Below are 25071 nucleotides of genomic sequence, written 5' to 3'. Positions count from 1 at the left end.
GACAATGAGAGGGAGAGAGAGAAAGAGAAAAAAGGAGAGAGGGGCAGGGGAGAAGGAGAGGGAGAAAGAGAGGGGAGGGAGGGAGAGAGGGGAGGGAGAGAGAGAAAGAGAAGGAGAGGAAGAGAGAAGGAGAGGAAGAGAAGGAAAGGGGGAGGGGAGAGGGAGAGAAAGGGAGGGAGAGAGGGGATGAGAGAAAGAGGGGGAGAGAGAATGAGAGGGAGAGAGAGAAAGAGAAGGAGAGGAAGAGAGGAAGAGAGAGAATGAGAGAAAATGAGAGGGAGAAAAAGAGAGGGAAAGAGGGGGAGGGGAGAAGGAGAGCGGGTAAGGAGGGAGCGAGAGAGAGAGAGAGAGAGAGAAAGAGAGAGAGAGAGAGAAACTGGGTTCTGTCTGAGGAATGGCGAAGAGTGGGAGGCAAGAAACTGAAACACGGCCAGATGGGTGGGTTAGAAAGAGAGGGGCGGTGTTTTGCTCCTGGGGGTAAAAAGGAACAACCGCAGGTCTCTGGAGAGAATGAGCGTCAAACAAGGTATGTCGAGAGGAAGTTGTATGTATGTGTAGGAGAGAAGGGAACTGTGTGCGCAGTGCTTCTCCCTATGGAAAAAAAATGCTAACAGACGAGGAGTACGCCGAAGCCTCGTCGGTGCAGGTTTGCGAGCAAAAAAAAACAACTGGATTTCAGCAGAAAGTGCCCGGAAAGGCAGAGCCTGCTTTTTTTGTTTAGGGCACCACCTTTGCAACTATAAGGTTTTTTTGCTTCTCGTAGTGGAAGGAAGAGAAAGAGAGGAGGGAGGGGAAGGGAAAGCAAATGCGGAGAAGAAAGTGAAGATTCGGGAAACGGCGAGTTAGTCCTACAGAGCGAGAAGGTAGGGATGGAACCGGTGGTTGAAGGAAGGCCGTCGCCCTGCAGCCTCTGGAAGAAGGGACCTAGAGGAGAGAAACAGCTGTAGATCTAGTCGTTGAAACTTAATATGAGGAGGGCGGTTGATGCTGGTGGAATCATTGATTGATTGGTTGATTGGGGCAGGAGGCTTTGCTATAGTGTAGAGGGATAGCGAAAAGAAAAACACACCAACCACCAACTAATCCGAAGACTTCTGTTGTGTGTTTGTGGGTGCACACGCGCCTACATAGGATTGTATAGCAGGCGATCTATAGTGAATGATTTAGCGAGGGTAGCTACACGTAGAAGATTCAAAGGCTGGCCTTCTCCAGATTGGCTTTTGGGGGAGAGGAGGTGCCTAAATCAGGGTTTTTAAAAAATTATTTATTCCTGGTGACCGCCTGGATCCTTCCCTCCGGTTTTCCTTGGCAAGATTTTCCGAAGTGGTTTGCCATTATTGCCTTCTTCCTTAAGGCTGAGAGAAAGAGAGAGAGGAGAGAGCGGCTGGCCCAAGTTGGCATCCAGTTAGCTTGGCGCTTTAAAGCGGGACTAGAACTCGCGGCCTCCCGAGGTTCTACGTAGCTTGGTGCTTAAAACAGCTCCACCAAGACTGGCTTGGAAGCCCCGAAAAGCCGCAGTCACTGAATTGTTAAGGCGCACGGATTCCGACGGGCGTTTCCAACTGCTTGTCCCCTAAACACCAACCCGAGCGGCTCAAAGGCTATTATAGGTAGAGGAAGCCTGTTGGGCTCGAACCCCAAAGTTCAAATACACACAGACACACAACCGCAGGGCCCATTAAATAAGTGCTCTCAGCCCGGCAGCCGAGCTAACCAAGGTTTTGGTGTGACGAGGTTTTGTGTGTTTTTTTTAACTGAAACCGCGTTTGCAGAGAAGAGGCGGCCCAGCAAATAACAGGGGAAGGGAGGAAACTTGAGAGAGCGCGGGGAGCTTTTCCTGGAAACGGTAACTCGGGGGGGGGGGGCGCCGAGGCTTTCCCTCGCGCTCGAGGCGGCGGCAGGTTCACCCGCCTCCTCCGTGTGGAGAAAAGCGCGGCGGCTCGGCGAGCGGGAAAGCGCGGCGGACTTTTGTCTGGAACTGACGTGCGCGCCCGGGCTGAGGCCCGGCACGTGACAGAGCGGGGCCGCTCACTCTCCTCCTCCTCCTCCTCTTCCCCCCCCCCAACCTCTTCCTTCCTTCCTTCGTCAGGGGAGGAGCAGGAGGAGCCGAGGCTGGCGGCGCGCCTGGTATGAACTTAGAAGGCAGCGGCAACAGCGGCAGCAGCATCGAAGGCGGCGGCATGAGCTCGGTGAGCTGCGGCAACGGGAAACTCCGCCAGTGGCTGATCGAGCAGATTGACAGCTCTAAATACCCGGGCTTGATATGGGAGAACGAGGAGAAGAGCATCTTTCGCATCCCTTGGAAGCACGCGGGCAAACAGGACTACAACCGCGAGGAAGACGCCGCTCTCTTCAAGGTACGCCGGAGAGGAGGGGCGGGGTGGTGGTGGCGCGAGGTAAGTTGGAAGGGGGCGCGCGGAGCCGTCAATCAAATCGCTCGCCCAAGCCACCCGACCTGAGTTCGTAGGATTGCGGGAAGCCGGTTGAAGGAGCCGGGTGGCACCTGCTTGTAGGAGTTGGAGGCAACGTCCCTCAGAAAGATGTCTCTCTTATCTCTCTCTCTCTCTGTGGAGAATGGCCCCAGTTTTCTTCTCTAAGCTTTCTTCTCTACTGCTACCTTTATAGTGACATTGTGCTCTTTATTATGAAGCACAGAGGTTTTTTTAAAAAAAAAAACCCAAAAAGCTGCCCTTGAGATTAATTTAATTATTTATGTTCTGGGTTTTGGTCTTGATTTTTCCTTTCTTTATCATTTTCCCTTTCTTGATGAACTTGCTTCAGATTTCTCCCTTTTTGCAGGTTTTCCCTTCCCACTCCCCCCCAACCCCCAAAGAAATAGTAGTGAGTACTACTCCTCACTGTAGTAGCCTCACCTTCGTTCTGATTGCGGGCAATGGGAGGCGTTAAGAAGGTGGTGTGTTCAGTTGGGAACAATTTCCATGTAGATGAATGGTCTTCCTTCAACAGATTTTGGAAAATCAGATACTTTTATTTTCCCGTCACAAAGTGGATCTTGTGCATCCCGCACCCAAAAATGAATGTTGTAGAGAAAGGCGAGGTATTCTGATATTAGTTGGAGTCGACAAGGCCAGTCAGTTTTATGATTGCTTTACTTAGTATTAACTCTAGGGGAGAGAAAAAAAACCACCTATGAGATTATGGGACTTGCAGCTTTTATCTACTTGGCAGTAGTGGTAAGATGGAGCTTGGTAATAATGGTGAGATCATCAGAGTTAATTCTTGAAACCTAGGATTCATTTCAACCTGCATATTGTGAATTCAGTGTGCCCAAAGAATGAATCCAGTTTTTGTGTCCACAACAAGATAGAAGACCTGCGAGGCTCACTAAGAAAGGATACCCAACAAATTAAATGACTTATCTGGAATTTGAATCCAGGTTTCTCAAATTGAATTACAGATGCCATCCACTAAAGTCGTGTGATTAAGTTCCCAATATAACAAAACCTTCTCTGAAGCTGTAGGCTTAAAATGGGAATTGTCACAAATTGTATTTACAACCTGTCCAGGAGTACACACTAAAACAAGAAAAAAAAATATCATCAAATACTAGAATTAAGCACCTTTTTTTAAAATAAAATTAGGGCAATTCTTGCAAGCAAAAGGTCATGGAAATTACAGGAAAAAGATAGATTAAGTTTTGCAGTAGATCAAAAGGGGCTTTTTGAGTTTCAGGTGGCTTTATAGCACTTCCATCACCCTCAACATCAGGGTGTTTTAATGAGTAAAGCTTGAGGGAAGGGGACTAGATATGGGTTTTGTATGAATGTGGCATGAGCTCAGTTTTGCTGCTAAAAACAAATTCCTGGCTTGCAATGCACTTAGAACTGCCTTGCTCCTTAATCCTCTGGGCATCCACCCTTATTTCTGAGCTGCTATTTTGCATATAGTTCCAGTTGGGAGATCTCACCCTTAACTTAAATTACTGACAATACTATCCTATTTTCTTTCTTCAACTTACATCCAAGATGTTGCTGAACTAAAATGCTTTTCTGTCACACTTGGCAGATTCCTACCACGCTGTATAATTTCTTTTTTTCTCATTTGATTAATTGCCCCAAGGCTTAATTCATTAGGTCTGCAAGCCTCATCACAGTTGCATATACTTTAATCCCATAGATATCAATTGGACTTGTGTATAATTTTGAATAGGATTGCAGACTTTTTCATTAACTTCAGCAAGCGCCATAACTGTTTAGTAAGAATTTATTTCTAAAACTCCCTTGTTTATATTGTTATTGAGGAGTATTACCTGAAGCAATGCTGTTAAATTTCTGCTAAAATGAGTTCAGCTAATTACTTTTAATAGTAAGTATTTTTTTTAAAGCGACTCTATACCCTACTGGTAGAATTCATATGGCACAATCTTTCTCCTTAGTTATTCAACCATCACATTTAACATTAGTACACTTGTTTATTGAGTACACATTGCTTTCTCTCTATTATAGTTTTTACTTTCTGCCATCTGGGTTCAAGGTTGGTTTAGATGTTACACAACTTATAGAAGATGCTGTAAGTTTTCTGCACCTACTTTGGTTGCCATATCCCTGCAAGGAAAACTTGAAGTGGTTAAGGATGTATCACAAATATTAAGTTTTTGAAAAAGTCACACCACCTAGTTCTTATAGAAGTGAAAGAGATATAATGAATCTTGAAACTGTGTCTAATTACTGCTGGATTTCCTCAAGGGTTGTCCTACACTGACAATTAGATTCTAGACACAACTACCAGAAGGAAAGTACAAATCGCATAACATGACCCATGATAGGTCTAGGAATTTTTTTATATGGAATATATTTATTATTGTGATATTAATATCATTGTTGTTAATGCCACAAGCGGTTCTGGAGGATTTCATTTTTTAAATCAATTTCTGCAAATATTTTCAGGCCTGGGCTCTGTTTAAAGGGAAGTTCAGAGAAGGTATTGATAAACCAGATCCTCCCACTTGGAAGACGAGACTCCGTTGTGCTCTGAACAAAAGCAATGATTTTGAAGAACTGGTTGAAAGAAGCCAACTGGACATATCAGATCCATATAAAGTATATAGAATAGTACCAGAAGGAGCAAAAAAAGGTAGGACAGCATCTTAAAAGTGATCTGACAATCAGTGTTTATCCTTCATTGGGGATTTGAGTATGATACTCCTCACTAGTTAATAGCCTAGAGCTACAAAAAAGATGTTGATAATCTAGAAAGGGTGTAGAGAAGAGCAATAAAGATGATTTAGGGCCATGATGGCGAACCTATGGCACATGTGCCACAGGTGGCACGCAGAGCCATATCTGTGGGCACATGAGTGTTGCCCTAGGTCACTTCCAGCACACATGTGTGCACCAGCCAGCTGATTTTTCAGGCCTTCCAGGCCCACCAGAAATTGGGAAATGGGCTGTTTCTGGCCTCTGGAGGGCCTCTGAGGTGTGGGGAAGGCCGTTTTTGCCCTCCTCAGGCTCCAAGAAAGCCTCTGGAGCATGGGGAGGGTGACAAACAGGCTTACCGGGCCCACCGCTAACCTTTTTGCCATCGCATGCATGTGGGTGTGTGTGTGTGTGGGAACAGGGGGCATTGAATTATGGGTTTGGGCACACGCCCACACAACCTCCCAGCACGACACCCACTTTTGGCACGCGACGGCAAAAAGGTTAGCCATCATTGATGTAGGGGATTGGTGGATAAAACATACAATGAACGGTTGCAGGAACTGTAGTTTGAAGAAGAGAAGGCCTTGACAGCAATTTTCCAACATTTGAGGGGCTGTCAAAGGAGAAGGGGTTGACCTACTCTCCATCCCCTATGTGCAGGGCAAAAAAGTAACATATGGAAACTTATTAAATAGAGATCCAGCCTGGAACCAAGGAGAAATTTCCTGACAATGGGAACAATTAATCAATGGAATGGGTTGCCTCCAGACATTCTAGGTGCTCCAACACTAGAGGTTTTAAAGAAGAGATTGGACAACCATTTATCTGGAATGGTACAGGGTCTCCAGCTTGATCGGAGGGAGAGGGTTTGGACGAGAAGATCTCCAAAATCCCTTCCAGCTCTGTTATACTATTACATTAATACCTGCTTTTCCCCTTTCAAACTTGGAGTCTTATTCCAAAGGTACTTTTTCAAGAGGCAACTGGACTTTCTGGTTTTTCTTTGAAGATGTTTGATTTCTCATCCAAGAAGCTTCTTCAGCTCTGAAGCTTCTTGGATGAGAAGTGAAACGTCTTCAAAGAAAAACCAGAAAGTCCAGTTGCCTCTTGAAAAAGCACCTTTGGGACAACCATGACCTGAATGACTGAGAATCTCCATAGACACTTGGAGTCTTATTTCTCTTCCATATGGGCACCAGCTTTACCTCTCTCACCATAACAATAATTTCTGTGCTGTACCACTGTTTTCCCCACCCCTGCATTTCATTTCCTTGGGCCAGCCAGATATCCAATAGTCCCAAAAAAAAAAAAAACCCCACCAAAAGTCAACCAACACATTGCCCACATCCTTGCTTTTCATCGCAACAAGTTTGGTTTTTTTGGATCAGAGAGAGTGGGGAGAATCTCCAGTTTCTGGAAGAGGGAGAGGAGAAAGAATTCTGGAAGCAGGATTTGCCAAGAGAAGAAAGTTACCCAATTCATAGATCACAGAAAGCACTGTAGAATATTGCAGTGGAACAGGAGGTCAGCCAATTAACTCTGCTAGTTAATTAACTTAGCTTTCCAAGATGATTGGATGCCCTAAGACATTATGGGGACATATATGATTACTGGTTCCTTGCATGTGAGAAGGGATATAGGGGAAAAAAAGAGTGAACAGAGTTTTAAAAAATTCAGGATTCAAAACCTAAGAATACTCAACCAGATTTTTTTGTCAAATGTGATGAAGGTAATTGTATATATGTATGTCTATGTGCATGTATATCAGTGGTGGGTTGCTATCAGTTCTCCCCAGATCGGGCAAAGCTGGTAGCGGAGATGGTGAGGTGAGAGCGAACTGGTTCGCTCTCCGACTATCAGTTGGGCCCTCCCGCCTGCCCCTGCGCTATACCTACCTATATCTGTTCATTTTTTAGCCCAGCTGATAGGTGCAGCAGAGTGGGTTGCCATGCTTCAGCTGTTCTGAAATTCAATGCGCTTGCGCACAGCGCAAGTTCTGCGTGAGTATGAGAGAAGCGAGCATGCATGTGCAAAGTGCACGCAAAGCGGTATGTGTGACGCAAACCGGTGGTAACACCGGTTGAAACCCACCACTGATATATATATATAGGTTTTTTCATTGCACATTTTAGATTTCTGTCTTTTTTGTAACAATACAAATGAACTTTGTATCTACAAAGTGGCCTGAACTATTATTTCTGCTATAAATTAACAGTAGGGATTTCATTTTTAAATACTCCCAAGATACTATTTTTTACAAAGTTACATAAATCACCCTGTTTCTGTCTACAAATAATTTACAGGATCAAAACAACTTAGCATGGAAGATCCACAGATGATTATGAACAACGCTTTCACTCTGAATTCATCATATTCTGCACTACAGCCTCAGGTATGACCCTTGAATTTGTTTTAGTTTTGTATCTTGGAGAATGAAAATGTAGAGATGACATGTTTGTTTTTTCCCTTGTACTATGAGGATAAGAATGAAAACAAATGGCCACCAAAGCTATCCAATATAACCTAATATTTTCAAAGGATTTTATAGGTGTTCTTGTGATAGATTTTGATCAGTATTATAACTCTTACCATATTTCATTTCATTTCTCCTGTTAGAAGTATTTTATTTTTGCTTTTCAATAATAGCACCAAATTTGTGCAGTTGTATTCATGGCATAAATTGTTCAACTGCTTCAATACATTCTTTACTGTCAGTAGCTGTCACTTTAGATATTCAATACATTATAAGTTTAAAGTCCCCTCCGAGTCCCTTGTATTTCCATGAAACATTGCACATAAAGGTAGTCCTCAACTTACAACCGTTTGTTTAATGACTGTTCAAAGTTACAACAGCACTGAAAAAAGTGACTTATGACCATTTTTAAGACCATTGCAGCACCCCCATAGTCACGTGATCAAAATTCAGCGGCTTGGCAACTAGTTCATATTTATGACGGTTTCAGTGTGATCACCTTTTGCAACCTTCTGACAAGCGAAGTCAATGAGGAAGCCAGATTCACCTAACAACCATGCTCCTAATTTAACAACAGCCATGATTCACTTAACAAATGTAGCAAGAAAGGTCATAAAATGGGGCAAAATTCACTTAACAAATGTCTCACTTAGCAACTTTGGACACAATTGTGGTTGCAAGTCAAGGACTACCTGTACATTACAAATATACCTACAGTAAACGGGGCCTTCACAGGAAGAATAAACATTTGAGAAGGACATGAAGCATTGTCATCTGGAAAATAAAGGTTTATTCTCTCCAATCATATAATGAATTTTAGGAATTATTGAGTCTTCACTGCTTTGGATATATTAGATATTAACTGGATTCAGTTTCAATGGGGTATGTGTGTTTGTGTGTGTTTAAGCCTGATGGAAGTAAAAGGATAATAATTGAGTTCTAATCCTATTTTATTTACCAGGAAGAGAGGTGCCTGAATTCAGTGGGAAGAGACACCCATAAGCTTGTATATTAATGAGATATAGCTGTGTCTCTCCAGAAACTCTTTATTACCTATAAGCAAGCTCAATATTGTGCTTGTCTTGAGTTTTCATTTTACAGATAAACCGAAGAGGGTATATAATTAGAAAGCTGAAAATGACTTATCACTGATTAATTTAGTAAATGGCTGCAAATAAGATATGTTATATTTTAATAAAATATACAGGTTCCAAACTACATGGTACCTCATGAGCGTAACTGGAGGGAATACGTACCAGAGCAGTCCCATCCTGATCTTTCATACCAGTGTACAAGTGTCTCTTTTCCACCTCGTAATCATCACTGGCAAAGTCCATCATGTCAGAATGGTAAGAAATTTTTATTGTGTTCAATAGAGTTTCAGGGTATTTTTATTTACATTATGAAATAAATAGCGGATGTTTCCTGATTTAGGATTCCATCTGCATCCAAGCCAAGAAAAGGAAAATGTTAAAAAAACTGGATTTGTTTACTTCAGCAGAGGGTAGAAATCCATGCATACTTTGCCTTCCATGTAGTTTTCATCTCTACTAAAATGAGTGAGGTAATTCTGGCAAGGGCAGAACTTTCTATGTATCTCACAGTTCCTATATTTGCAAGAAGTTGGCACAATATAAAGAGGAACATTATGATACAGCCTAAGGAAAGTGCTTTTATATCAAATTTCAGGGAAAGGAAAGTGACTTGAATAGTTTAGCACTCCTGAATCTATTAAAAACAGTTAAGTGTGTTTTACATTATGCAGGTAACTAAATGCATAAAACAAATTTTATATTCTCAGTGAAAATTGGAGTGCTTTACTGTGCAAATCTAAAATAAAAGATAAAACAAAGCAGATAAGGAAGAACAGCCAACTTCTGATTACTAATGTATTCAAGGTTTTTAGTTACCATGAGAACAGTTTATTCTTTACCTTCATAAACTTAAAAAGTTGCACAAAACTAAATAGACAAAAGATAATGCTTTGTTTCTTTCTTTGTCTGTTCTCTATATGCTTATTTATCAACAGATCTGATCAATTTTAATGCAGTACAAATAAACTAGCATTAGGCACAGTGCAACAAAAATTAAGCAGTTCTGAACTGCATGGATTTTAGTGATTGATAAGTTACTTGTCAATTTTTTGACTGATATTAACAAAATGTTATAATACTTGTTGAATGGTGTATACTTATGCACTTCGCCATGGTTGCAGTCTACTTGTGCAAATTTTGTGATAAGGGATTGATAAGGGATTGGATAAGATGCAGATTTCCTGGATTCTGGAAGGAAATGATGCTACGATCTGTTTTTATTGTGGGAGAAAATGGATACTTGCAGTCTGAATTTATCACCCAGAGCATCAAAGCATAATGTTTTTGTATAAGACAAATCATCTCCTGTCATTAATGGAACTGTCACCTATTAATATCATTCTAACTTCCCAAATATGGAGATTTTGACAGTTTACGCACCGGAAACAAATTCCTTGTGTGTCTAAGTCAGTCCAAAAACCATTACTTGTGATAAAGTAGAGAATGAGAAGAGTTATCCAATCTTGTTATGACTGTAATACTAATATGAATTAAACTGGACAAAGCACCCCTATTTAGTTATTCTTCCCATCATCCAGCTCCTCAGTTCCTGTGTTCATAGTATTGTGCAGATGGGATAAAAGCATTATGATTTATAGAGGTTACACACAGTCAGTTAGTGGGAAGGTCTTCAGATGATTCACCAAAGGAGCCATGATTTAATAAGGAAAATGTATCAATTTTAAGAATGAACAATCAACAATATTTACAGGAGTGAGAGTATTACATATTGATAATTGTTTCCATTCTAGCAGATGAAAGTTTTGAATGTTATTGGCTGTTCAGTCATGTTCATTTTGCTTTGTGAAAACATTTTTTTTTTTTTTTGCTATGAAAGTAGGTTGTCAAGTAACTGGAACTTTTTATGCTTGTGCACCACCTGAGACGCAGACTTCTGGAATCCCAATAGAGGGAAACATCAGAACTAGTGAAGCTCTTCCCTTGTCAGGTATGTATACCATCACAATCTAATAAATCACAGCGAACTTCTGATTGAAAAAATGTTCATAAATATCCCCATATGAACCCAGAAGGATAAAAAGTGAATATTCATCTCCATTTGTTCTGTATATAAATACATGCACATTTAATTGAAAGAAAGCCAATAGGGTGTAGTGGTTAAGGCATCAGGCTAGAAGCTGGGATCATGAGTTCTAGTCTCACCTTAGGCAGGAGGTATGCTAAGTGACCTTCGGCCAGTCACAGTTTCTCATCCCTAAGAAGTTAGGTATAGCGAACTACTTCCAAAATCTTGCCAAGAAAACTGCAGAGACTAGTCCAGGCAGTTGTTAGAGTCACAAATTGACTCTAAAAATTGTCAAAACTGCCTTAAAGTCATTCTGTATGTCAGATAGAATTTAGAAAAGAATGCATAGTAAATTTGGTCTGGTGGTTAAGGCACCAGGTTAGAAACCAGGAGACTGGGAGTTCAAATCCTGCCTTAGCCATGAAAACTAGCTGGATGAATTTTGGGGTGGTCACTCTCTTTCATCGCAATCCACCTTACAGGGTTGTTGTTAAGGAGAAAATAGGAAGAGGAAGGGGTGCTGGATATGTTTGTTGCCTTGAATTATTTATAAAAATAATAAAGGTAGGATACAAATCAACAAATCTTTTGGGGGAGGGGAGTAAAAATTCTAATTATAGATTAATTTATTAATCTATATTTATTAATCTTTATTAATAAATAAAAAATTTATTTATTTGAGAATTTTATTACACTATGTTATATTACAAATGAGAAGTGCCAGGAATCTTCAAAAGGCTTCTTGTGGTTGATGGCCAGAAATAATACTTCAAAGAATGGTTAGAATATACAGGGCTAAATGCCTTTTTCGTAGTGGCACCTTCTTTGTGGAATTCCCTTCTGCTTGTAATGATCATTTCCTATCTGTCCTACTTCCCTTCAAGAAGAGCCTAAAAATCTATTGTATACCTCCATTTAGGATTATGGTTTTATGGATGGTTGTTGGATTGTGCTTGTAGTTTTTTTTAAAAAAAATCTATTATTTGATATTATTGGTGCATTTTATGTTGCATTTTATGAATGTAATTATTACTTTGTAATTGTTAGAGTTTACTGCTGATGCTGTCTTATACTGTTAATTGCTACAAGCTGATTTTACTAGGAGCAAATGGATTGTAAAATATGAAAAAAATTATATTAAAAAATATTATTTACACAGCATGCATATTAAATTGATTAAAGTGTATAATATTAGAAATAATGTTTTGATTATCTCATTAAATACAAATGCTGTTCTGTAGTCTACCAGAAAGTGAAGATTCTATTTAGGTATGCAATTTTGTCCAGAACTCTGAGATTACCATAGTTTTTTGAAGCAATTCAGTTAATATAAAACTCCTTTTGCTTGGCCACTTCCTAATTTAATTTACAAACAGATCTTTTCTTATTCCCCAGAATATGGTTCATAGCTGTTTACACTATTGCCTAACAGGGAGAATTGATATTTACTGAATACTTCAGTTGGTGAATGAGCAGGAAATCATTTTTCAGAGATTTTAGGTCCTTTACTTTGTAGCAGTATTTAAAGCTATGATTATTCTCACATTACACATATTTTCTTTGGCTATATTTCTTCAAGCTATGATAGTGCTAAGTAGTTTTTCATCTGTGCTATAAATGAGCCCATAGCGTGGTTCTTAATAAACCAAGAAATCATACTCCAATATCACACAATACAGCCTATTGGCATTACTGAATGTAGCAGAGGTTAGCTTTATTAAATATTGTATGGAATAGTTTAGCTATTTTAACATGTAGTTATATACACACACATGCACATATATTCATTGGATTCATGCTAAGGTAAAATATGCTTAACAATGATTTGTTGAGTAAGCTACAGTATTTTGAGTTCACACCAGGAGTGGGTTCTACTTATCTTTACTACTGGTTTGGATCGTGCCCGCGTGCTCTCTCCTGCGCATGTGCAGAAGCATGCGCAGATTGCTTCTGATGACATCCGGGTCAGTGGGTGGAGCCTCCCACCGGTTTTACTACCGGTTCTATAGAACCAGTCCGAACCGGGGGCAACCCACCACTGGTTCACAATGCATTATGCCAAAACTAAATATTACTTTATGCAATATTTGAATTCAGTTATTCTTTATCTGATATCATCTCTATCACAGCATCTTTGAAGGAGCAATAATTATAATTTCCACAGTAAATGTTAACCTGAGATTCAGAATATGGCCTTATGCCTTTTATTTTCACAGAGTTCCATTGAACAGAGTGGAACTTGTTTCTGACAGGTTTTGCTATAATGTTTATTCAGTAAATAAGGAATGGATGAAAACTTATCTCTCAAGCCCATTATACTGCTAAACTATAGGAAGTAAAGCTGCCCAATACCAAATGTTAAAAATAACTTTGCATCAATATGTTTTCAGATTGTCGATTGCACATCTGTTTGTATTATCATGAAACTCTTGTAAAAGAAGTCACAACTTCAAGTCCTGAGGGCTGTAGGATATCTCACGGTCATAGCTATGAGGTCAGTGGCATGGACCAAGTTATGTTCCCTTATCCAGAAGATCATAACCAGAGAAAAACGACTGAAAAATTGCTTTCTCACCTGGAAAGAGGAGTAATACTCTGGATGACCCACGATGGCCTCTATGCTAAGAGACTTTGTCAAAGCAGGATATATTGGGATGGGCCTTTGGCATTCTGCAGTGACCGGCCTAACAAACTGGAAAGAGAGCAGACGTGCAAGCTTTTTGATACTCAGAAATTTTTATCAGGTAATTTTTTTAAATATAAGTTACCAATGCAATTAAGACTTTGACCTTAAAATTGGTTCTTTTGTTGTTTCAAACATTGCCTTCCTCTAACCACACATAGAATTTGCAGCTGCTCTATCAGTGGTGGGTTTCACTTACCTTCGCATGCGCAGAGTGTATTTGATGTGTCTGGGTGGGTGGGAGGAGCCTCCCGCCGCCGCTACTACCAGTTCACCAGAACCAGGGCGAACTGGTAGCAACCCACCACTATGCTCTATCCTATCAATTTTGAACTCCAGCCTCTGGGCTTCCACAGTATCCGAAATCCAGCCTCTCTTTACCCTTTCCCCAGCTTTTCTGCATTGGTAGTAGATAAACCCATTTGCATACATACATTCAAAATGCATCAGGGTTTTAAATATTTGTTGATTTTCATTTGTGCAATATAGTTAGAATTTGGAGGTTTGTTTTGAAAACTCAGCTCTGTTGGGGATATGACGAACCTCTTACTCCGATTAAGATTTATTATGCCCCAGTAATAGATGATTCTAGAATTGACAGAATGTAATCCTTTTTCTAATATATTGCATTGTACACAAGAACAGCAACAACAGAACAGAACAAGAACAAGCAGGGACGCGGTGGGTCAGTGGCTAAGACGCTGAGCTCGTCGATCGAAAGGTCGGCAGTTCAGCGATCCGAATCCCTAATGCCACGTAACGGGGTGAGCTCCCATTACTTGTCCCAGCTTCTGCCAACCTAGCAGTTTGAAAGCACATAAAAAATGCAAGTAAAAAAATAGCAGGGGTGAAATGCTCCCGGTTCGGACAGGATCGCCCGATCTGATAGCGATGGCGGCGGGTGGTTTGGAGAACTGGTAGCAAAAATCCCTGCACGCCCCCCCCCATGCCCAGCTGAGCCGCAAGATCATCAGAGGCTGTTTTTTTTTTTACTTTTAAAAGTATTTTTTTTATAACCTCTTCGGCCGAAAAAATGCTTTTAAAAGTAAAAAAAAAAGCCTCTGATGATCGCGCGGCTCAGCTGGGATCATCAGAGGTTTCTAAAAGCATTTTTTTCTGCTTTTAAAAATGCTTTTAAAAGCCTCTGGCGATCCCAGCTGAGTTGCCTGATCGTCAGAGGCTTTTAAAAGCAATTTTTTCTGCAACCTCTTCAGCTGAAGAGGTTGTAGAAAAAATGCTTTTAAAAGTAAAAAAAAAAAGTTGGCCCTGCCCACCCAGTCACATTACCACCCCCCCACCAAGCCACGCCCACAGAACCGGTAGTAACAAATTTTAGATTTCACCCCTGAAAAATAGGGACCACCTTGGTGGGAAGATAACAGCATTCCATGCGCCTTTGGCTTTTAGTCATGCCGGCCACATGACCACGGAGACGTCTTCGGACAGTGCTGGCTCTTCAGCTTTGAAACGGAGATGAGCACTGCCCCCTAGAGTCGGGAACGACTAGCACATATGTGTGAAGGGAACCTTTACCTTTACACAAGAACTTTTAAAATATGTTGTCACTTTCATTTTTAAAAATCTGATAAATATTATATTAGACATGTTCTTTGAGCATAGTCTTTTTGATTTAGCTAAAACTTTATTACATAGCTACCGCAGAAAAATAATTGTGGTGGGCCTCATTTTCTTCCTTTTCTGTGAAGTTTAATACAGCCAATCTCCCATTTCTCCTATAGTGTTCTGCATTTTCTCACTATAATTCACATTATTTGTTATTTTTGCCAAGATTAATGCATAAATGTAGAGAACAAGGAGGATGACCTTAATGGAGATGAACAAAAAGTGTTATCTAGGCAGGAGTGTCTGAACCATTTTAAAGTCCAGATCTATGAGATAATATCTGGAACTATCTCAGGCAGGCAGCTCTATAATTCACTGAATTTTAAAAAGAGGTGTAGCACCTCTTTCAAGATTCTGTTATAACCAATCTCAATAAAAGTAGTCTTAGCCTTCTTTGAAACTGATTTTCTGCTGTGGCCTCAGGGTTCTTACAGGTTCTGGAGAATCGGTAGCAGACATTTTGAGTAGTTTGGAGAACCGGCAAATACCACTTCTGGCTGGCCCCAGAGTGGGGTCAGAATGGAGATTTTGCAATATCCTTCCCCCAGGAGTGGGGTGGGAATGGAGATTTTGCAGTATCCTGCCACACCCACCAAGCCACACCACGCCCACCAAGCCATGCCCACAGAACCAGTAGTAAAAAAGTTTGAATTCCACCATTGTGTGGCCTACCTTTTGGAGCTCTAAATAAAGCTTTGATATAAAATTTATTAAAAAGAAAAGGAGGAGGTGGACTAGTGCCCATATTGAGTACTGAACCTTATGACTGCCAAAACAATACAGCTAAATTAAAGAGTCCACAGTGTTGAAAGCTTTAATCAAAATTACAATAGCAGCATGATGCCATCAGGATACAAGCTCTGTCCCTTTCACACATATATGTGACATCAGAATTTATGAAATAAAGGGGAAATATTTTGGTCATAATAGTGTGTTAATAATTTTGTCATTCACTCCACTTGTCCTCTATCACTTGCAGATGCCTCTAAGCTGAATACTGATGAGATATCAATATAACTTCAAAGAGAGAGTTTTTTATTTGTAGCATCTGAGTTCCACTATTTTAAGATATAGTTACACTTCTCTTGAGAGAGGAAGTCATATTTTAGGCACATTCCTAAATCCAATTTTTGCTACTAGAAGTCCAGTTAAATTCAATGATGGATTGCTAGCTACTGCTGTCTTTAGAGTTAAAATCTTGTCTTGATTATTCATGATCTGTTAATTTGAAGTTTATTGTGATGTGTTAATGTCTGTGAACATTTTTCATAAACTTCACCTAAGTACACAGTTTGGCAGCCAAAAATGTAACTACAGTACATAATTCTAAACCAATTACTCAGGATTACCTATTAATTCTTGACTAAATTCAAGGATCTCAGTCTCTTAAAAGTGTACATATTTACAAGGTTTTCTCTTCCTGTATAAAGTCTATTATTAAAATTACTGAATTCTTGGTGTCTTTGCTATCAAAGTCACAAAGAATTGGGATACCTTGCTGAAAATATATGCCTGGCACCTACTTCATAACCTACTTTGAGCTCTGTTCTTACATATATAATCCCCCCAACTGCCTTATTAAAAAAAGGCCATTAGTGTGATTGTTGGATGTTATGCAGTGGTGGGTTCCTCCCGTTTCGGTCCCACCGAGCCGGTAGCGGTGACGATATGACGTCACCAAACCAGTTCTCCCCCCTGCCCTCCCCCCCACCCCCCCATGTTATTCTTACCTTTTATTTGGTCCCACCCCCAATCTGTTGCTGCCTCCTGAGCCCCAGCTGATCACTAGAGGGAAAAAAACTGTTTAAACTCTTGCCGCGGGGCTTCAAAGGGCCGTCCTACAGCTGATCAGTGTTAAAAGCAAACAAATGAGTTGGGTCGTAAGTGCGAGGACCTTCCAGAAATGACTCTGACCAGCTAGCCACGCCCACCTAGTCACATGACTTCCAAGCCACACCCACAAAATAAGCCACGCCCACAGAACCGGTAGTAAAAAAAATTAGAACCCACCCCTGATGTTATGTAATATTTTAAATAGTGTTACTGATTCTGGCTTGCCATTAGCCTAGAACTTTATGCATTAACTGGCTAATGTAGCGATTTTGAAGAATGTGAATTTAAAGAATGAAATTGTTTTAATTGTTGCATTCTCTAAAATTTTTATTAATTTTGTCTTATCTATCTGTAAGCACTTTAGGTTGTTTTATTCTTTTTATAAGCTATTCTGCTTTTTTTTAAAGGGAGGAAGTACAGTATAAAACAAAAAGTATGCTTTATATTATTGTGTATTGCCCTGGAATCATACTAAACGAAGGGAATTGTAATATTTTTTTAAAGATAGAAGGAAAAGCAAACTGAAATGGGTTTATCTATTTGTTTCAAACCCAGGTAGATAATAGGGTTCTTTTTTTAAAAAAAAACTTTAATCTGATGAATCTATGTAAGATGATTTTTCATGCATTATTGCACCACTGTCCTAAATTTAGCCTCCGAAGTATAATATTTCTGTTTGTTTTCTAGAATTACAAATATTTGCCCACCACGGACGTCCATTACCTAGATTCCAGATTGTGTTATGTTTTGGAGAAGAATTTCCTGATCCACAAAGACAGAGAAAACAAATTACAGCCCATGTAAGTATATGCTGAATGATTTATGTAATACAGTATATAAATGCTAAAGCCATGGCTAATAAGAAAATAGAGGACTGAGATAAATGCTTTATGAAATTGATTTATGATATTCAAAAGCTTGATCAATCAATATATAGAATACAAATGATTTTCAGTTTCAGAAACTTTCAGCTCTTCTTAAACCATCAGATCAACCTGAAACCAAAGCTACAGATATAAATAACTAAGATTTCTTGACAATATAATCAACAATTTCTCTAATTATACTGCCACGCAATATATAATATTAATTCCTATATAATTGACAATTGTATCTTCACTTTTAGTGAATGCTAAACATATGTTTAGAAACAATTTGAAATTTCAGTTAATAAATCGGCAGCAAAAATGCAACCTCCTTAAATGGAATTTATCATATATTCCTGAGCTTGCAGCTAATTTACTTACAGATTCAAACTGCACTACTGGAAATCACCAAATTGAGATTGGTTTATTTTTAACATTTTCCCTAAAAAGAATTTTGAATAGCTTAATAAATTAATAATAATGAATAGCTTAATAAAGACTATATAAGGTTACAATACCAAGCCAATCACTTGACCCTTGGTGTGTGGGTGGGTGGGGGGGAATTTTCAATTTGCAACCAGGTTAAACAATTTCACTGTAATCCAGGTGATAGCTTAGATGTGCCCCCTAATATGATAGTAATAATAAAAATAATAAAACGGTGCTTTCGGTGCAATCCCCAAGCAACTGAAGTATCAGTTGAATATCATTGGCCTTGACAAATTCACCACCAGTCAATTGCAAAAGGCAGCTTTACTTGGAACAGCTTACATCCTGCAACGATACTTCTAACATCATAAAACATCAACATTTGCTTATCCCAAGTCCTTGGGAAGGACTTGATAAGTGGATAAAAATGCCAAATTCAGTCTGAACCAGGGGTGAAATGCTCCCGGTTTGGACCGGCTCGGGCGAGTACTAGCGATGGTGGCGGGCAGTTCGGAGAACCGGTAGCAAAAATCCCTGCCCCCGCCCCCCCCCATGCCCAGCTGAGCCGCGCGATCATCAGAGCCTTTTTTTTTCTTTAAAATGGCTCTGAGGAACCAAGCTCTGATGATCCCAGCTGAGTTGCCTGCTAATCAGGCAACTCAGCTTGGATCGCCAGAGCCATGTAAAAGAAAAAAACTTTTTTCCTTTTAAATGGCTCTGACGATCTGCTAATTGGTAGCAAAAATCCCTCCCCCTCCCCCCCTCAGCTTGCTTACCTTACCTGCTGGTCGCAACACCTTGCTGTAATCCCTGCAATCCATTGCATCAGCAAGCAACTGAATCTCCCTGCTTGCAATCAAGCAGGTAGGGAGTTGTGGACTTCAACTCCCAGAATTCCTCAACCAGCAAAGGAAAGCTGGCTGAGGAATTCTGGGAGTTGAAGTCTACAAGTCTTAAAGTTGCCAAGGTTGGAGACCCCTGTTCTATTGGGTAAGTTTTTTTTCCCTTTGGGAGCTTTAAAAAAATAGTTAATTGGGGTTTTTTTAGTTGTTCTTTTTTTAGACCTAGCCATTTAAAGTTTAGGAAGTTTTAAATTTAGCTGCTTTTATATAAAAATAAAAATAAAATAAAATAAAATAATATTTGTGCAGCTTTCTGAGATTTAGTGTGTTTCTGTAGTGTTTCACTCTAACTACAGAAACACACAAAATCTCACAAAGCTGTATGGAATTTTGTGTGTGTAAAGTGTAAAAGTTGGTTTTTTGGGCTTTTTGTGGCTGTGTGAGGTTCCTGCTTGTTGCAGGGGCCATTTTGGGTCTAGCACAGCTGCTTTTACATTGTGGGTGAGCCAGTTGTGTTGTGTTGTGTTGTGTGTGTGTAAAGTGTAAAAGTTGTTTTTTGGGGCTTTTTGTGGCTGTGTGAGGTTCCTGCTTGTTGCAGGGGCCATTTTGGGTCTAGCGCAGCTGCTTTTATATTGTGGGTGAGCCTGTTGTGTTGTGTTTTGTAGGTTAAAAAAGGGCAAAGAAGTGACATTGACTTGGCCACGCCCACCTGACCAACAAGCCATGCCCTCCCAGTCACCTTACCACCAAGCCCCACCCACTAATTAAGCCACACCCACAGAACCGGTAGCAAAAAAAATTAGATTTAACCCCTGGTCTGAACATCTGTGTGATTGTGCGATGAGCCATTAAAAAGTGAATTCTCTATTTAATTATGAGCTGCATTCCTGTAAAATGCTAAGACATAAATTCTATTTTACAAATCGTGAGTTCAAACAATATGTTAAGGGTGCATGATTATGTTTGTGTAGCAAACTGAGCATCTTTTAACAACAGTCATTGTTAAGGCTGTCATTCAGCAAATGAACCCCTGACACAGTAGATTAATGACAGTCATAGTTTAGCTATTTTCATCCTCTTTGGTAATATTCCAGCATTCTTCACACAGTTGAGCACTTCCATTAAAAACAAAATGGCAAAATCAAATCTCCCCCCCCACAAGTTTTGAAATGTGTCTACTTGAGCTGTGTATGTGGCTACCGTGTGTATGTGGCTGCAAGGAAGCTAATCCTTCCCTCCAGAAATTTCACTCCAGAAATGTCACTGTAAACTACTCCCCAGTCTCTATCCCAGGAAACTAGGGGAAAAAACAAAGTGGAACAGCAGATACATTGTTGTGGAAGAATTTGGTCATAGGTACCCAGAACAAAGTACAATGAGGAAATAGTGCTACCATGTACCCGCAAATTCCAGCCTTTTCTTGCACACCAATGTCAGTTGCAAGTAAATAAATTACAGGGATTCCCGCCCCCCCTCAAGATGTCACAAACTGTATTTCACCCCACTTCAGAGGATGGCAATGGCTCTGCATTGCAAATTCTCCTCCTCCTTGGGTCATACCCTTGAAAAATAAATACACTCTAACTATAAGCATTTATCTCAGATAATCATTTGCTATTGTTTTCATTCATTTATATTCAATTAGGAATATTCAAGAGAAAAAAATGTACCACATTGCTTTCTTAACCCTATATATTTTGTCTTCTATATTGAAATTTGCCAGAACTTTACGTTCTCTTTGTTTTGGCAAGTTATTTGTTTGCATACTTATGGTGAGATTTTTATGAACTGCCGTTTGCTATAAAATTGATAAAATAAAATTTCAGAACACTATTATTAAAGAACATTATTATTCCAGTAGTCACTGTTTAAACTCATTAATTTTCTGATTTGTTGTTAAGGTTGAACCAGTGTTTGCTAGGCAGCTGTACTATTTTGCACAGCAAAACACCGGACCTATTTTGAGAGGCTACGATATATCAGAACAAATAACCACTTCAGAAGATTATCATAGATCCATCCACCATTCCTCTGTTCAGGAATAAACACAGGAACACTGAAGTTTGAATTACATTTTGAGAGGCAAAAGGATGCAAATCAGTGCTTCAAATTTCCCCGAGAAATCATCACCAACTGGAAATGTACATGGAATGGATACAGTCAACGTAAGAATCTAGAATCCCGAATGAGAGTTCTGCCATGCTTTCGGAAAGCTGTCCTCTGCTTGTGGGATTAATGACAAAATGGCTGATATGTTTACATGTTCTTAAATAAGGACAGCGTCTTAGAGACAACCTGAAATTATTTCAAGCCTCTTGTTATTTATTTGATTTGAAATCTCAGGGCAGGAAATTCTAAACCTAAGTAACAGTTTACTATGGTATAAGGCCATAAAAATGCATGCTATTCATAAAAATGGGATAAGTATATTATTTTTTTAAAAGCTTCAAACAATCGAAATGTTGAATGCTGTGTATGTAGAAAATTTAATTTCAAGGTTTTTTTCCTCATAAATGTTAAAAAAGCTGTTCTGTTGCTGCTGTTTCCAAAACGCGCATGGATACTAAATTCTGTGGAATCTATCAGAAATCTTCCCAGGACAACGCATTATATCATTGTCCAATATTTATATCATTATATCATTTAATTTGTATTAAATTCAATAGGCTAAATTTATTCATAGCAACTATTAGCGCTGAGGTTTCATTCCTATATAGACCAGAGAGTAATTTTCAGATGGACTTAACTTTCCCTCCTATAATGCTGTATGGAACTGTATGGAACTGACATTATTATCCATCTAGCAATCTTCAGGCTGAGGAAATGAACGTATTAGAGAACTTGACCTATTTAGTGCATTGATGCTTATATTTGAATATTTAAGATTGCACAAGAGTGAATGTGTAAAAACTGAGAGCCAATTTGGTCTAGTGCAGTGATGGCTAACCTTTTTGCCGTCGTGTGCTAAAAGCAGGGGAAGCGCGGGGCTGTGTCATGCACGAGCGTGCCCGCACCCATATTTCAATGCCCCACTATGCCCCGCCTGGGCGCATCCACACACGCCCCCCCCCCCCGCACCCTGTTTTGGGCCTAGCAGGCCTACCTGAATCCTCCGGAGGCCAGAAACGGCCCGTTTCCAGACTTCCGGTAGGCCCAGTAGACCCATTTTTCGCCATCCCCAGGCTTTCCTGGAGCCTGGGGAGGAAAAAAATGGCCTCTCTCCTCCCCCCAGAGACCCTCCAGAGGCGGAAACACCCTCCCAGAACCTCTGCACAAGCCCTGTACTTACCTGGTATCCAAAACGGCCATGTGGAGACTCCTGGGAGGGGAGGGGTGGTGTGGGAGGAGCCAGCGTGCACATGCGCACTGGAGCTGAGCTAGGGCAATGGTTCGCGTGCCTTCAGATATGGCTCCACATGCCACCTGTGGCACGGGTGCCATAGGTTCACCATCACGGGTCTAGTGGTTAAGGCACCAAGCTAGAAACTGGGAAACCATGAGTTCTGATTCCACCTTAGGCATGAAAACCGGTTGGGTGACTTTGGGCCAGTCACTCTCTCTCAGCCCAACCCCACCTCACAGGGTTGTTGTTGTGGGGAAAATAGGAGGAGGAAGGAGTATTCGATATGTTCGCCACCTTAACTTATGTATAAAAATAATAATGGCAGGATAAAAATACATAAAATTAAAAAAAAGTTAAATTCAGACTAGGATTGCACATTGTGGTATGTTTTCCTTAACTGTAGTTTATTGAGAAAACCACATTTTTCATCAACTATGCTTCATGACTATAATGGTTTCCTGCTGTATGCCAAACCACAACAAACCCCATGATGACTTAGGATATTGTCTGAACAAGTTTGATGAACTAATTTCAATATATAGGGGACTTTATCTGAATAGTCAAACAGTGCTTGGACATAGTTGACTTTATTTCGGAGGGTTAATGTGGAGAGATGTAAAGAGTAATTGTGGACCACTTGTGTACTGTTCTAAATAGTGTATAGAAGAATAGATGAAACTTGTTTTCTACTTAAAAATAAAGGTACATATTTTTGAGGTACATATTCAGCAGTCTTCTTTAATCGGTTGGGCTCAGTTGATTTAGACTAGAGTTCTTATCGCCCCTGGCCAGGGAAAACTGACCATTTTTCACACTTATGACCACTGCAGCATCCCCATGGTCACATGATCAAAATTCGGATGCTTGGCAACTGGTTCATATTTATGGCAGTTGCAGTGTCCCGGAGTCATGTTTGAAATAGCAAAGAGAACTTTTGGATCAAGGAAGAACACTCAATATGATCTCATTCTCTTAAAAATAGCGGCAGGTATTTCAGTATCTACTACTGAAAGATTTCTACTTTGTAATTAAAAATATACTGAACTTGAATATTTAATCAGGAATGTATTGTATAGTTAGTCAGTTGGCACTAGATTCCTGAATTTATACATCTTAAAGATGCATGATGCCTTGGGATATAATATCCATTTCTTTCTTCTCCCAGAAAATTCCTTATTATCTGACACATTTTTCCTGGATATAGTTAGTTACAGTCCTTAGCACATATTGGGAGTAAACAAATTGAATTCAATGGAAGTTATATCTCAATAAACATGGATAGGTTGCACTATTAAATCTCTTTAAGCTTGGAAAATGATAACGATAACTCCACATAGCTCTTTGAATCTTTTCATGTTTGTTTGTTTGATGGTTTCTTTGATATGTCAGTATACATTTTTAATCCATTTAGGCTACAAGCCTTATTCCTATACGCCTAAATACATACGGTATTTCTTGTGCTCTTAGCATTTAGTTTCTCCTATTGGCTGCTTCATGTAATTATATATCAGAATTATATCTGTTATGCCAAGATGAAGCTCAGACTGTTTATAGTTTCAGGGGAACACTTTGTATTATATGTAAGAGAGATTTATGTGACTAGAACAAATGTTGACCTAAAATAAAAAATTTGGAAGTTTTTCTATTGATTTCAATGCAACCTATTACTGAGTCACACTTTCTTGAGAAGATTGTTGATGGGTATATATCGGCTTCATACTGTAGACTTGAATACCATTGGAGGAAGTACTTCACATAAGGACAGGACGGCTCTGTGTATTAAAATACACAAGATTTTTCTGATATTGTAGAGCTACCATTCATGGGCTGGAAAAATCCAATCTAGATGGCCACAAAGAAATAAAGAAAACTCTAGCTCTGTGCTGCTTTGTAATCATTATCCAGATTTTTTCAGCCCAGAACCAGCAGCCATAGATGAGGAAATCTCACATAAATGTGAAATCAAATGTTGCTTTAATGAATCAAATTGTTAAAGCATTGTGTCTTTAATACGAGTCTTAAGAGTAGTGACATTTTTTTCCAGGTATGTCCAGAAACCTGAAATAATGTGGTATGTGCTTTGATGAACAGAAATGATGTATTCATGTGGGGTCTGTAGCATTTTTTCAAGCCATTTTTCAGTATGCCCAAATAAACATACACAGAAATAACACGAACTGTTATTTCATGCAGCAATGTTCAGTTTTTAATTATTGAGATTTTTAATTTTAATTATTAAGTTGCATTTCCAAGGGATGTAAATGAGGAAGAAGCTTTTAAAGTCTGATTGTTTCTACAAATAAAGAAATACAGGTAGTCCTCAAATTACAACCGTTCATTTATGACTGTTCGAACTTACAACAGCACTGAAAAAAGTGATTTATGACCATTTTTCACACTTATGACCACTGCAGCATCCCCATGGTCACATGATCAAAATTCGGATGCTTGGCAACTGGTTCATATTTATGGCAGTTGCAGTGTCCCGGAGTCATGTGATCCCCTTTTGCAACCTTCTGACAAGCAAAGTCAATGGGGAAGCCAGATTCACCTAACAACTGTGTTACTAACTCAATAACTGCAGTGATTCACTTAATGGTGGCAAGAAACATCATAAAATGGTGCAAAATTTACTTAACAAATGTCTCACTTAGCAACATCAATTTTGGGCTCAATTGTGGTCATAAGTCAAGGACTATC

General features: G+C 39.7%; 1 protein-coding gene across 1 annotated transcript; it reads left to right on the top strand.

The window, feature by feature from the left end:
• Nucleotides 1–2113: 2113 nt before the first annotated feature.
• On the top strand, nt 2114–24010 carry IRF4 (interferon regulatory factor 4). The gene is made up of 8 exons (XM_087890287.1): nt 2114–2357; nt 4908–5094; nt 7463–7551; nt 8840–8981; nt 10564–10674; nt 13143–13496; nt 17579–17691; nt 20930–24010. Exons 1-8 carry the CDS (start codon nt 2130–2132, stop codon nt 21071–21073), a joined length of 1368 nt encoding a protein of 455 aa, XP_087746413.1. The 5' UTR covers nt 2114–2129; the 3' UTR covers nt 21074–24010.
• Nucleotides 24011–25071: the final 1061 nt, after the last annotated feature.

The sequence above is a fragment of the Pantherophis guttatus genome, chromosome 3, assembly GCF_059756535.1.
Source record: "Pantherophis guttatus breed Tessera chromosome 3, ASM5975653v1, whole genome shotgun sequence".
Taxonomy (NCBI): Eukaryota; Metazoa; Chordata; class Lepidosauria; order Squamata; family Colubridae; genus Pantherophis; species Pantherophis guttatus.
This window is presented reverse-complemented; position numbering and strand designations above follow the sequence as displayed.